The following is a 15,861-nucleotide window of genomic DNA, read 5'->3' as shown; positions in this document are numbered from 1 at the left end:
ACGGCCTGGACACACGGGCGTATGTCCTCTACACTTTTGAAAAATTTTGATATTTTTCGAAAAATTTTCTGAGTACCCGGTTTAGTCCCGACTTGTTTCTAATGTATATTTTGGGCCTCGAGGGCTCATATAAGGGATAATATGATTGGTTTCTGATATGAATGTTAAATAATATAAAATGTCTGTATTTGATCTGTAAATTTTGGTAATGCTCCGTAACCCTGTTCTGTCGTAATTTGATACGTCAAATTAGGCTCTCTCGAATACTTAATGAGTTTGTTCTCAAGCAATTTACAAGTCTTTTCTATATTTTTCTTTGGTTTTTATTTTTTAGTATTAATAATCATTTTTATTTGATTTTACTCCTTTTGATGCCCAAATTGGTAAAATGGTGCCATTGGAAATCTAATAGTGCATCTGAGTTGGTGTAGGGTAGACCTGTCCATGGGCCAGGTCGGGCCCGAGAAAAATTTTCGGCCCGCCTCCTAGGCCCGGGCCCGGCTTGGCCCGAAATATGGGCCTGAAATTTTACCCAGGCTCGGCCCAGGAAAAATATCATAAGCCCGAGCCCGGCTCGGCCCGGCCCATTTTTAAAATAAACATTAAAAAATTATTTTAAAAATAAAAAATAAAAAAAATTATTTTAAAAGTATTTTAAAATTAAAAAATAAAAATAAAAAATATATATTTATTATATTCCCGGCCCAGGCCAAAAAAGTGGTGCCCGAGGCCCGGTCCATTTTTTAAACAGGCTTCGTTTTTTTACCTAAGCCCATATTTCGGGCCTATATTTTTACCCGAACCCTCCCATATTTCGGGCGGGCCATCAGATCGGGCCGGGCCGCCCGGCCCATGGACAGGTCTAGTGTAGGGAGATGACGAAAGCCAAACTTAATAAGAACTGCATTTGATGTGGGTGTCACAACACTGAGTCTCCACTACCACAAGGATGTAAGGCTTCAACAAGAAATCAACCTGGAGCTGACTGTTGAGAGTGTCGCAACACTAAATGTGTTGTGTCGCGACATTGAGCCCAAAGTTGTGACACCAAACCTCTAAGTTCGCGACATCGAGAACCCCCAAAATCAAAAGTGTGCCATTGAGAAGGGTGTCGTGAGACTAAAATTTGCATGTTGCAACACCGTTACCTAACGGGGTGAAAATACTGCAAGGGTAGTCTTTTGTCCAACACAAACCCAAGTTAACCTATACACTTCAATGGCGTTTTTGTCAATTTTAAGGTTGAAAGTTAGTCTTTATTAAAGATGTTTTGGCTGTCAAACTAAAGAGAATCACATTTTTATTATCTTTTTAGCTTAGTAGTTATTCTCTCCACCATTTTTAGGTTTTAGTTCTTTGCTTTTTTGAGCTTACTCTACTTTGTATTTTGATTTCATTTAAATTCTTCAATATGTAACACCCCTAACCCACATCCGTCGCCTGAAGAAGGTTTCGGAGCATTACCGAAGCTTATCGATCAAATAGACTTAAATTACGAACATTTCTTATCATATTATAATCATATAAAAAATAAATTAAACTCATACATATAGTCCCTTAATTGAGCCCTCGAGGCTCAAAATACATGTTAGAAATAAATCGGGATTAATTTGGAAACTCAAAGAATTTTTTGAAAATATTAAAAAATTTCAAAGCTGCATTGTTCACACGCCCGTGTGGTCAGGCCGTGTGTCTAACATGGTCCAGTCACACGCCTGTGTGGACTCAAAATGTACCTTTAACAACAAGTTTACCATTCCCTGCAAGCTTGAACAATAAGCAACTCAAAAATCATTCGTTTAACCAATTCAAAACACAATCAAACACATCCAAAATATGTTAAAACAATCATCCTAGGTGCCTAACCAATGTACCCTCATAGTTACCACAATTATATTATCAAACATATCAATAAAACATCATTCAAATCCAATTTGTAACCATGCCAAATTCAATCTATTTTACCTATTTCATGTTCATTTAAACATTAACTTAAACTTGCCATAATATGACCTCAAACATAAACACATATTTATATGGATATAACCATCCAATATTAACTTATAATCTTATTTACAATCAATTCACAAAATGATTAATATTTAGACACCCTAGGTACGTGCCGACACAAAAGGAAAAATATCACCACGTTTGAGTTCGGGATCGTTGTTGGATGCTAAATCGATGATCAAAATTTAGTACTTAACTTGCACATGGAAAACAAAACCGTACGCTGAGTAAAACTCAGTGGTATTTCTATAATCCGAATATTTAAAGACAAGATAATATAATATGCACATTTTAATTATAAGCACAATTGAATATTAAAAACCACATTTATTCATACAATGACATTAGTCATTTAATATTCAATTCATAAATACATCATTTATACCATACTCAATTCTCATCATTTGCTATATAATAGCTTTTCACAATATGATACACATATCATTTAAACAATAATATTGTTCATTCCATATCCAATTCATGAATACACAATTCATGTGTCTCAATCCATATTTCAATTCACTGCCCCATTTTTATTTCACATACAATATCATTTAATATCAATCATAATGTCATTTCATTTAATTACCCCTATTAACACGACTCAGACTCGAACTGGTACACAGATCCAACCAAAACACACCAGTTTGGCACCTAGTGCCTCATCGGATAATTTGAAGTAATAAATTGACACCCAGTGTCTCATCGGCTAAACCGAAGTAAATTGGCACACAGTGCCTCATCGAACTAATCCGAAGTAGTAAATTGACACCTAGTGTCTCGACTTGAAGTCGAAGAAATCCCTGAATTCTTCCAATCCTATGGCATGCCATCTATATTCGACTCAGCCCGATACAGTTAATAGGGTTTAGTTTCACTTTCCAATAATAATATCCAATATCATATTTGCACAATATTATATTTACACATATATTCATAATATATATTTCGATTCAATTCAATCAATATAAATTCAATAATTTCATCATATACCAAATCAATCTATTTCAATTGCAAAACACAAATATTCTCACCTCAACACTTACCATATACATTAAATAAAAATTACAGCAATTAATAACTAGCTTTGGTTTATAGAAATACAAACCAGAAATTCCGAGCTATTCATCGTCGACTTTATCTTTCCCCTTTTTAGTTGAGAGTTCCGGTACGACATTAGCTATGGAATTAAAACAATTAAAATTTATCAATACAATACAATTTAAATTTCATATTGAATATTTCAACTTTTTACTCAATTTTTGTCTAAATTCCAATTTAGTCCCTAAATCGAGACTAACTTTTAATCTTCACAATCAATCTTATATTTTCATGCAAATTCCACTTTAGACTAGATTTAACTCCCTATTTTCACATAAATTCCTAAATTTTTAAATTTTTACAATTTAGCCCCTATTACTCAAAATTTACAATTTATTCTACAATTCAATCCTTTTTCATTTCTAACTTAAAAATCTATCAATTTAATCCCTAGTACTCAAATTATTCAACATAGTCAACATTTAAAAACTCAATAATTTCTAAAATTTCAACATAGATCGGGTAGCATTTAATATCGGGATTCTAAAAATATAAAAATTACAAAAAGGGACTAAATTGACTAACCAATTGAATTTAGAACCTTAAAACCCTAGTTTCTCCTTTCTTTCTTTTTTTTCTTTCTTCCCTTTCTTTTCTCCCTGTTTCGTTTTCTGCTTTGTTCTTTCTATTCTTTTTTATTTTCTTTATTTATTTCATTTACTTATTTATTTTATTATATTTACTTTATTATTATATTATATATTTACTTAAATATTAAGTAATACATATTTTATTAATATATACATATATATTATTTTTACACATGTAATCATTATTACCATCCACTTGTTGAAATCAGGCTTAATTGCTTATTTAGTCCCTTTACTTTTTCTTTAATCTATAATCCAACTTTCATCTTTTATGTAATTTAGTCCTTATACCTAATTACTCTTAATTCATGCAAATTCACCTAATCAAAACCTAATTAACTACACAACTAACTTCGTAAATATTTTTAATAAATATTTACGAATCCGTTTTACGAAAACGAAGTCTCGAAAATATATTTTCTGACACCCGTGACTATCTGGTTCGTTACACAAAATATTTCAGCCTTATTAACTCTCAAAAGTGCAAAAATATTTGCTTTAGTTGTTCTTTCTCCTTCATTGTTGCTGCTATCATCTTCTCTAAAGGACCTATCAAGAGTCTTTAAGATTTCTCTAACCGTGCTTTTATGTTTTCTTTAATCAATCATTTGAGCATGTATTTTGCTGATGTTGTTGTGTTGATGATGGATAGTAACTTAATTTTATGGCAGTTGGTTGATGGAAGTGTTGCATGTTTAGTTTTTGGGTCAAAGACTAAATTATAAAAAAATTAGACTAAATCAAATAAACTTCAAAACCTAGAATTGATGCCTCTAGGCGAACATTTAGATTGGTGAGACTAAGAGGAGATCCTATTGGGAACCAATTTGATTGTCCCAATTTAGGTTGGTGAGATCAAGAGATAAATCGGACTAAATCGTCTAATTTGGTAAAATTGTGACCGAAAGGTAAAATTGAACCAATTAGGAATTTGAACCCTTTAAATCCCTAATCCAATAACTAATTAGCAACATGAAAGTCAACCAAACACTTTAGTTCTTTGGATTGATTTTTGTGCACTTTGATTGTTTTACAATTTAATCCTTTTAAGTATTAGATAGCGTAATTGATCCTTGATAATAATTTCCTGTACTATAATACTTAGTGAGTAGCTAGTTACAATTCTTGTTTGCATGCATTTTCATTGATAACCTTATCACCCGAATTCTCTTGGATTCGACCTTTGGAATACTTCGTGTTCCATTGTAACATAAAAATATTACAATTGACCTATCACACTTACAAATAACCGCTACATTTTTATTTGTATTTATGTTGGATTCCATTACCTCGACACACACGTGAAGGCGCAATTAGATAGGTTTCTATTTATAGCTGTTATTCTAAATTGTATTAACCGCTAATCTTGGTATTTTAATTAACAAATTTTGGTTTAGCTCCTTGTTTGGTCCATTTTTTTATTCCAAAAGTTTTGTTTATTCATTTTCTTAATCGCTGTTGAAATCTGATTAGTCAGAAAAAAAGTTTACCTTTCCCTGTGCGTTCACGCTAGTGGCACAATGCCTAATTCCAAATTGGCATTTTGAAAGGGACTCGGGCTTCAAAACGGATTCAGGCTTGAAATCGAATTGGGCTTCGAACTGCATTTTGAATAAAATGGGTTTAAATTTTTATAAACTTACAAAATTATAAATTTTTTAAGAAGGATAAAAATCCCTGTAAAGCTTAAACATTATCCTGTAAATTGAGAAAAAATCATTAATTGTAAGTGGATCACTTTAAAATTCTTGTTTTCTTTATTTTTTTTACTATCCCTTCGTATATTTTGAACATAACATATTAATTGTATGAAATATTTTAAAATTTAAATATCATACATGTGCTCATCTTAAGACTTTACATGTGTCATAAACTAAATTTCCATTTTTATTAAACATGATATATAAGGTTGGGTTAATAATTGGTATAGGGTGAGTATATGATACAATGTGTAACATTATAAAAATTGTCATGTGTCCTTTTTTTTTTAATATTTTACTATACCTTTATAGAATACTTGTCAACTGTCTAACCCTACTTGTAAAATTTAAAAACTTCGCTAACAATGTATCAAATTATTTTCTTTTGGCATATTGCTAGTAGAATGCTTCAACTCCACAAAACAAGATCAAACACTACCACATGTTTTTTTTTTTTAAATTTGTATTCTTTTTTACTATACCTAAATGAGATATTGTCACCTTTAAAATTTGCTTGCGGAATCTAAAACTTTCGTTAACAATGAATCAAATAATTTTTTATCGTTTTATATATTTAAAATTTATATTAAATTAAATCTTACAAACAATTTATATTAATTACATCAAAATATTTAAAATTTATATTTCATTTATCAAAATATTAATAATATACTACAATAAAAATTTGTTTTTATATGTTTATTTCATATATTTTAATATTAACTAATTTAATTGCTACGCTTAAAACACTTGAATTTTAAATTAATATTTTCAAAATTCTTTTCCAAAAATAAAGGTAAATTATATTAGTAGTCATTCAATTATTAGTAATTTTTCTTGGTCACCCAATTATAAAAAAGTTGCAAAATGGTCAATTAACTATTAGTAAATTTCTTTTTTGGTCACCCAAATGTTGGATTTTGTCTTTTTTGGTCACTTATTGGCTAACAGTGGTAGCTTTTAAAATCGATATGATAGTAACTTTAACCCACAATATTTATAAATTATGTCAAATTAGTCTTGAGTCTAAAAAAATAACTTTCCACATTTACACATTGTGTAATTTATTTTTATTTTTTACATTTTTTCTTTTTTTTTTGGTGACATTGAGGGTTAATTTTAAAAGAATGAAAAAAAGATAAAAATTATTATCTTAGATTTTTTTTTGTTTCCATATTTTGTATATTTTAGTCAAATTAGTTGATAAATTTGTTTTTCTTTTACCTTTTTAGGTGAAAGAGTTATAAAGAAAAGCAAACAAAAAAAATTAAATTACATAATGTGTAAATGTTAAAGATTGGATTTTTTAGAATCAAGACTAAATTGACACAATGTATAGATGTTGAGAGTTAATGTTGCTATTATGCCAATTGTAATAATTGCCAAAGACCAAAAAGATAAAATTGAATAGTTAAGTGACTTGTACCGTAATTTACCAAAAAAGAACGTTAATCCCAATCCTTACGTTCCAAGGACGTGGTCCATAAGGTAATAAAAAAGTCGTTGAAACGCGTTTTCTAATTGCAGACTGTGGCATTCAAAAGTGGGCTCTCCAGTTTTCCTTCCACTCAAACGAAGACTTTGAATTCAGTTGGGTCTTTGTTTAATGGATTGTTTTCCCATTACGTTGCTAATAATGATAATAATAAGGTGATGGAAAGCATGCGAGTATGAACCGGTAAGAATGGAAGTCATGAACAATCTGAAACCCAATCTCTTCCAAGAAAAAGGCCATTGCTGTCATCAGTCCCAGTCTCAGTCTCAGTCTCAGTCTACCTGTGGCGTTTATAGTCAGTCGGTCAACTCCACTCCCAACACGCCCACCCCTCATCTTTCTTTCCCATGAATTTCCTCTTGGAATTTCTCAAATCCCATCTTTTTCTTTTTCTCTTTCTCTTTTGTCCTCCCCTCTCTAACTCAAACCAGACCCTTTTCTGAACTTATACCAAAAACAAAGCTGAAATATAGTCTCCCATTGAGCTAAAATGAAGAGCTCCATTTACGGCATATCCTTCTTTTTCCTCTTCTGTATATTTCCTTTGGTCTCCGGTCAGCTAGCTTCAAACCAGAGCAACACGATGATCACCGTTTCTCACCAGCTTGCAAATTCATCCTGGAATGTTGAGAAGGAGCAGAACCCCTGCCTTTGGGAAGGTGTTACATGCAACGCTCCCCACAACGACTCCATACTTTCTCTTTCATTGTCGGGGTTTGGTCTCTCAAACTCTAGCTTCTTACCCTTGCTTTGCCAGATTAATTCTTTGCAGTCGCTTGACTTTTCCAGCAACTTGTTCAACTCAATCCCAGTTGAGTTTTTCAACACTTGTGGAGAGATTGATGGGTTAAAGAGCTTGAACTTTAGCAAGAACAAGTTGGTTGGTTCTTTGCCTACCTTTCAAAAGTTTGCTGGATTGGAATCCTTAGATTTATCTTTCAATGCTTTGAATGGAAGTATCGATTCACAGTTGAATGGTTTGAGTGCATTGAAAAGCTTGAACCTTAGTTGCAATAATTTCACTGGTTCAGTTCCAAGTCGCCTTGGAAAATCCAGGGTCCTGGAGCAACTTGAACTTTCTATGAATAGGTTCACAGGTGAAATAGCTAGTGAAATTGGGGAGCATGGGAATTTGATAAAGATTGATCTCAGTGAGAATTATCTTAATGGATTTATTCCTGAATCTTTTGTGAACCTTACCAAGTTGGAAACCCTTATTCTATCTTCCAACCAGTTGCATGGGGAAATCCCTGCAGGCCTTTTAGGTATTACAACATTGCAGCGCTTCTCTGCCAATCAAAACAACTTTGTTGGTCTTCCTAGTATTACTACCTCAATGTCTCTCAAGATTTTAGATCTTAGTTATAATAAAATAGCTGGGAGAATTCTACCGCAGTTGCTGTTGGGATCAAACTTGCAGACTGTGGATTTGTCTTATAATATGTTGACCGGACCAGTTCCTGTAAACATTTCTTCCAGTCTGGTCAGGTTAAGGTTGGGTAGCAATAATCTCAGCGGCCAAATTCCTTCTACGAGCTTTGTATCTTCGCCCAACTTGACGTATTTGGAGTTGGATAACAATAGCCTTACTGGAACCATACCTCCTCAAATTGGTTCTAATCCAAAGCTGGCATTGTTGAACTTGGCTCAGAATAAGCTGAATGGGACTTTGCCTGATGAATTGCTAAATCTTACGCAACTTGAGGTTCTGAAACTTCAACTCAACAAGCTTAGTGGTGAAATCCCAAATCAGATTGGAAGGCTAAATATGTTATCCGTGCTCAATATCAGCTGGAATTCACTAAATGGAATCATACCACCTTCAATTTCCAACTGTGGAAAGCTTATTAACCTAAACTTGCAAAACAATGGTCTCACTGGTTTAATACCTGATGCCATCGGGAACTTGAAATTTCTGTTAGAACTCCGGCTGGGAGAAAATAAATTGCATGGTAGGATTCCTGATATGCCACAAAAGTTGCAGATTTCTTTGAATCTCAGCTTCAATAATTTTGATGGACCTATTCCAAAGACTCTTTCCGAACTGAATGATTTGGAAGTTTTGGATCTCTCTAACAACAGTTTCTCAGGTGAAGTTCCTGATTTCCTGGGCACCTTGTCTTCCTTGTCACAGCTAGTACTTTCCAATAATCAGCTTTATGGAGTTCTTCCTCAATTCAAACGAAATTTTTCGGTCTATATAGATGGAAATCCGCAACTTCATCGTCCACAAGATCATCCTCCAGTGTTGAGTAAAAAAGGAAAATCAGTTGGTGTGACAATTGTCATCACATTTGCAGCTGCTGTTCTTGCTGTAGTGGTAGTTGCAATTGTTTTTCTATTGATCTCAAGACGCTTAAGCAAGGTTAATGAGGAGCAATTACAGTCATTGGAAGTTTTTTCTCCTCCTCGGGTGATTCAAGGCAACATGTTGACAGCAAACGGGGTCCATAGATCTAATATTGACTTCACCAAAGCCATGGAAGCTGTTGCAAGCCCTGCAAACATTGTGCTGAAAACCAGGTTTTCGACCTATTACAAAGCTATGATGCCTTCAGGAGCAAGCTATTACGTTAAGAAGCTTAACTGGAGTGACAAGATATTCCAATTGGGGAGCCCTGATAAATTTGAGCAAGAGATAGAGGCTTTGGGGAAGCTTAGCAATTCAAATATCATGATTCCATTGGCCTATGTATTGACAGTTGACAGTGCATATCTATTCTATGAATTTTCCCCTAAGGGTACCCTCTATGATATTCTTCATGGGAGCTTGAAATCTTCTTTGGATTGGGCAAGTCGTTACAGTATAGCAGTTGGAGTAGCTCAAGGGCTTGCATTTTTGCATGGATGCACATCAAGTCCAATTCTCCTCATAGACCTTTCAAGCAGAAGCATCGTGCTCAAGTCATTGAAGGAGCCACAGGTTGGGGACATTGAGCTTTGTAAAGTAATTGACCCTTCCAAGAGCAACGGAAGCCTTTCCACAGTTGCTGGTTCTGTAGGTTATATTCCTCCAGGTAACAAATCTGGCAGACATGCATCCTTATTTTACTATCTCCTTTGAATATGAACTGTTTTGAGTTTTTGTCCTAAGCCTGTTTTGTTTTAATGGTGGTGCACAGAGTATGCTTATACAATGAGGGTAACAATGGCTGGAAATGTTTATAGCTTTGGAGTTGTATTGCTGGAATTGCTGACAGGAAAAGCAGCAGTTAGTGAGGGAACTGAGTTAGCCAAGTGGGTATTAAGCAACTCAGTGCGGCCAAATAAGCTGGATCACATCCTTGATTTTAGTATCAGTAGAACATCACTGGTGGTAAGAAATCAGATGCTTGCTGTCTTGAAAGTTGCACTTGCTTGTGTCAGTGTTACTCCAGAATCAAGGCCCAAGATGAAAAGTGTGCTACGGATGATCCTCAATGTAAGATAAAATCATCTCCACCTACTACTGCCTTTAATTACCGAGTGAGCTTTGTTTCATACAAATTATACAAGATTGAAGAAAGCCAGTATTGGCCATGGTGGCTAGGAAGCCAACAACCTGCACGTAAGAATCGTTTGGTTTTGAATTCATTCTTATACGTAGTGTACTTTTGTAATTTAATGGTGCCATTGTAAAACTCAGTTCTATAATAGGTGAATTCTCACATAATTTCATGGTTGTTAGTGATTATATTGTAGATTTCTACTAGAGATACTCCCAACCCAAGAGGTTATAGCAAAAGATTGTTACAAAAGATGTTTAGTACTTAAATCTTTTTCTCGTCTTGGTACTTAAACTTTGTACCGTTAACCGTTTTGGTACCTAAAAGCAAACTGCATTAATAAAAACCTGGCCACCCAGAATGTGCCATGTGATTGATGACATGGTAGGTTGACCGATGACATGACACATTGACCATGACATGGCAGATTCATCAATGACATAGCACATTGATCAAGTTGATTGTCATTAACCAGTGTTGACCCATGTTGACCCGTGTTGATTGGCAGTTGATCGGTAAATAATCATTAAAAATTATTATAAAAATTAAAAAATGAAAAAGCATTTTAAAAATTAGTTAATAAATTTTAAATTTTATTTAAAAAGTTTTAAAAAATTGTTAAAAAATTAAAAATTTGTAAAAATTTATAAAATGTAAATTTTGTTTAGGGTAAACTATACAAATGGTTACCCAACTAGTGTAACATTCTTGTTTTGGTCAAAAAAATTTAAAAATTTTCAATTTAGGCTTTAACGTTTAAATTTGTTCATGTTTTGGTTACCCGCCATTAAATTGATAATGAATGCCTTTTTCTAACCGGTATAATAACACATTTAGTCCTTAGTACTTGCACATTCTATAAATTTGATCCAAATTCTGAATAATTCAATAATTTAATCATTCACATTTACAAATTCTATTAATTTGATCCTCAAACTTTCTAACCAAAGCTTTTGGCTTTTAAAACAAAGGTATTCAACATCTATTAGTTGTTTTATTTATGATTGAATTTATCTAATTTGATACATAATCCTTTCTATTTATATTTTTAAGAAGTTAGTGTTAAAAATTAACTAAACACCATTAAAAATAAAAAAATACAAATTTTAAAAATGTAATATATAATAAAATTATATAAATAATTTAATATTTGTAAAAAAAAATTCACTTTGACTAACATAATTTTAGTTTTAAATTAATTTGATAAATGATTTGATACTAAATCATATTATTAGTGATATGTATTGCTTCTTGGGCTTGTATATGGTCTTGAACACTTCTGAACACCCGAAAAACGTTCCTAAATGGTTTTAAATTCAATTTAAAACCTAAAAAATGTTTCACATTGTTTACACCGTGCAAACAAGAGGGTAACAACATCTATGATTTTATCTAAATTGTTTAAAGTTTTAATTTATAGTAAAATCTTACATACCTCCACCTGAAAATCCTCGATTTAAGCCGATAAATCTCAAACATTTAGTTTACGTTTCAAATAGGTCCTAAGATGTGTTCAATGACCCAAAATGATTTCAAATTATATTATATTTTTTTTAATGTTGAGTATTGTCTTAAAGAAATTTTATATGGTTACCAAATGGTGTTTTATTTATAAAAAAAAACTTTGCTTTTAGTTTGAAAATGTTCCGATAACACGTTTTATTTGTGTTGTACATTGAAACGGTTGAGGGATGTTATAATAGAACAACCATCAAAACCCTCAGAGTTCTCCTTAAGATTCTCCAAAATAGAGACATCCCACAATCCCATTAGCATATCAATTATCTTCACATTTTCTTTCTCTTTCCTATGCACCTTACCTTCAGCCCCTTATGTGAGCCCTATGTTGGATACATTGGCATGCCAAAGGATTGTGAGTACTCAGCTATAAATTTTGTGGTTTGGGCGTTGAGGCCCTAGGTCATTTGGAGAGATAGGGGAATGTCGAGTTATGCTTCATTCAAAGGGACATGTCGGTGTATAAGAGAGTGTTTGGTTTTATGCTACACTTGTGAGACATGTTAAGGACTCTCTGAGTTACAAGTGAGGCGTTATAAGGAGATCTACTTATCCAATTATATAGATATGCCAAGTATAAGGACATGTTTTATAATCACTATAAGAATAATAACAAGAACAAACTCAAGGATATGTTAAGTACATGAATATATTTTATGCTTTCTTACGAAAACAAGCCAAGTTTTTAAGTATGATTTTCAACTAGTACATGTGAAACTATTTTACAAACTTATATGTTCTTCTGACAAGCAGGTAACTATGAACTGGGTCTCGCACCTTCACGGCGAGCCTAGTTTGCGAAACGATTTTCAGTCTAAGTTTTGCTTTAACTCCGTATTTTAAGCATATTTTGGTGTTTCCTGTATAATCACTGAGTTCTTAATGAGTTCACCCACTCCCCTATTACTTCACAGGTAAGTAGTTCGCGAAAGGTAGTGACAATGTGATTAATCCAAGCAAGGCTAATCAAGATGGGTACCAACGAACCATGGAAAAATGTGATGTGTTTATTTTGCTTGGAATTAGTGATACTGTGTCCAATGACTTTGCTATTTTTGTTAGACTTAATTTTTCCTTAAGTTTATTTTTTTGATTTTCGTTTTCGTGAACCATAGAGTTAAATACTTTTTTGTTTGATTTTGTCGAATTCATTCAATATTAATAAAGAACTAAAGTTTGTTTATCCTTCCTTTTGTGAGTGCCCTGTTGTGTTCTTTAAATTTAGATTGAGTATGACTTAACCCCCTTATGCAACCTAGAATTGATACGAGATATCCACGAATGTGACCCCTATGAGTTTGCGACCTCGATTTTGCATGCGAACCCTTATTAGCGAAAACCTTACTTGTTAGCGAACCCAATTAAAGTATGCGAACCCTTGAATGTATGACATTTCTTGTTGCAAAGCCCATATTACATGCAAACCTATGCTGTTATGCGAACCTATGTTATATGAAGTATGCGAACCTATGCTATATGAAGTATACGAACCTATGTTGTTGAACGTGCCTTAATATTGAGTTCTAAGTACTTGTGTATTTTTGTTCATATATGTGAACCCTAAAAATCTCTGTTTATGACTTCATGCGAACCCTAAAGCCTTTACTATTTGTTAACATGCGAACCTTTCTCTTTAAACAGATTTTATGTGCTCCCATATCTTCTGTTTCGTGCATGTAATTATGACACTACTATTTTATTATGATAACTTAGCACTGTTAGGGATCGAACTGATTAAGCAACAAGTAAAAATAGCTGAATAAATTGAGAAATTGAACACACAAATTTAACGTGGAAAAAATCATCTAAAGAGGATAAAAAAACCACGAGAAAAGATAATTTTACTATAATGGCAAAAGAACGAAGAGTACAAATGATGGAGATAAAACTAAACCCCAAAAACCCGAAAACAAAGAACCCTCAAAACATAAACACAAAATTCTCTAAATGTGTTATGAGTTCTAATATCTAATAGGTGTATTTTTCTAAGGTTGTAAAAGAGCCTATTTATAGGCTAAATTCATATGTCAAATAATAATAAAATAATCTAAACTAATCAGTGTTTGACTGAAATAAATAAATAGAGTTTAACTAAAAGATTATTTTTCTAATTTGATTGAAAATAGGAGTCATACTTAACAAATCTCCACCTTTACTCATATTTCTACAACGCCATCTTTGCCAAAGCCCACCACGAGCCTATCTTGAACTATGCAAGGAATTAACTGAGTCGAATCTGTGCTTAGAAACTGGAAGACTTCTAGCCTTCGACTTGTACACTGCCAAATCAAAACTAACTCGGGTCTGATTTTCACGAACACAGTGCCCTAACTTTTCAAAACCTGCATCCAAAAGAGAACATCTCTTCAACGAAATGGTCATACATTTTTCCCTCATATGACCAAGTTGCCTCCGCTCCAAACGAGTTGACTTCAACTCTGTAACGGATGAGGGACATCTGATTCCACCGGTCACTGTAAAACCTTCCAGAATATAAAGACTGCCAGTTCTTTTACCTTTTAACAAAACGAGAGCTCCACGAGATACTTTAATACCCCTCGACTCGATGTTGATTTTGCATCCTTTCAAATCTAAAATACTCAAGGAGGTGAGATTCTTTCGTAAATCAGGTACATACCTGACATCTGAGAGTGTCCTAATTGTCCCATCGTGTGTTCTGATTTTAACAGTTCCAATACCAACTACCTTACTAGATGAATCGTTTCCCATGCGCACAACTCCACCTTCAACCGAACTGTATGTAGAGAACCATTTTCTATTGGGACACATGTGGAAAGAACATCCCGAATCTAGGATCCATTTGGATGTGAGCTTGGAGTTATCGCTCGTTGACACTAACAAAAAATCATCATCGCTTTCATCGGCCAAATTAGCACCAGCTACATCTTTCTCGTTACTCTCAGCAGCTCTTTTATTTCGCAGTTTATAACAATCTGCTTTGACGTGACCTAACTTTTTACAATAGCGACACCTTTTGTCTCGTTTCTTTGATGCTACTAAAACGGAAGCTTGCCTATCTGCCTTGCTATCCAAATGAAGCTCATTGTCGAGTTTGTATGTACTCAACAAATGACCTTTCACATCTTCGAACGAGATTTTGTCTCTGCCATAAATCAGGGTCTCCTTGAAAGACTTGTATGAAAGGGGTAAAGAGCACAATAATAGCATAACTTGATCTTCATAATCAATATGAACCTTAACGTTCTTTAAATAATTTAAAAGAGTAATGAATTGACTGATGTGATCTCTAAGAAGCTCACATTCGTTCATGCGAAATGTAAATAGACGTTGTTTCAACACTAAACGGTTAGCCAAAGACTTAGTCGCATAAAGAGTTTCTAACCTTTTCCATAAGGTGGATGAGGTCTTCTCCATCAATACCTCCTGTAATACCGTATTCGCGAGGCACAACTGGATTGCAGACAATGCCTTTTCATCAAGCTCTTCCCATTCTGTTTTATTTAGATTCTTAGGCTTTTTCCTGGTAACAACCTTTTTCAAACCGGATTGAATTAGAATTGCCATCATCCGAACTTGCCACAGATTGAAATTTGTCTCACCATCGAACTTCTCAATTTTAAACCTGGTTGTTGCCATATCTGAATGGGCTGATCTATGAAAATTGAACTAGCTCTGATACCACTTGTTTGGGATCGACCCGATTAAGCAACAAGTAAAAATAGCGGAATAAGTTGAGAACTTGAACACACAAATTTAATGTGAAAAAACTCTTCCAAAGAGGATAAAAAAATCACGGGCAAAGATAATTTTACTATAATGGCAAAAGAACGAAGAGTACAAAAGATGGAGATAAAACTAACCCCCAAAAACTCGAAAACAAAGAACCCTCAAAACGTAAACATAAATTTCTCTAAATGTGTTATGAGTTCTAATCTCTAATGGGTGTATTTTTCTAAGGTTGTAAAAGAGCCTATTTATAG

General features: G+C 33.5%; 1 protein-coding gene across 1 annotated transcript; it reads left to right on the top strand.

The window, feature by feature from the left end:
• The first annotated feature begins 6,924 nt into the window (after window positions 1–6,924).
• On the top strand, window positions 6,925–10,548 carry LOC107891371 (leucine-rich repeat receptor-like tyrosine-protein kinase PXC3). Its single transcript, XM_016816146.2, has 2 exons — window positions 6,925–9,913; window positions 10,019–10,548. Exons 1-2 carry the CDS (start codon window positions 7,387–7,389, stop codon window positions 10,324–10,326), a joined length of 2,835 nt encoding a protein of 944 aa, XP_016671635.2. The 5' UTR covers window positions 6,925–7,386; the 3' UTR covers window positions 10,327–10,548.
• The last annotated feature ends 5,313 nt before the right edge of the window (window positions 10,549–15,861 follow it).

The sequence above is a fragment of the Gossypium hirsutum genome, chromosome D09 (assembly GCF_007990345.1).
Source record: "Gossypium hirsutum isolate 1008001.06 chromosome D09, Gossypium_hirsutum_v2.1, whole genome shotgun sequence".
Lineage (NCBI taxonomy): Eukaryota > Viridiplantae > Streptophyta > Magnoliopsida > Malvales > Malvaceae > Gossypium > Gossypium hirsutum.
The sequence above is the reverse complement of the archived record's forward strand: the minus strand, read 5'-3'. Positions and strand labels throughout refer to the sequence as shown.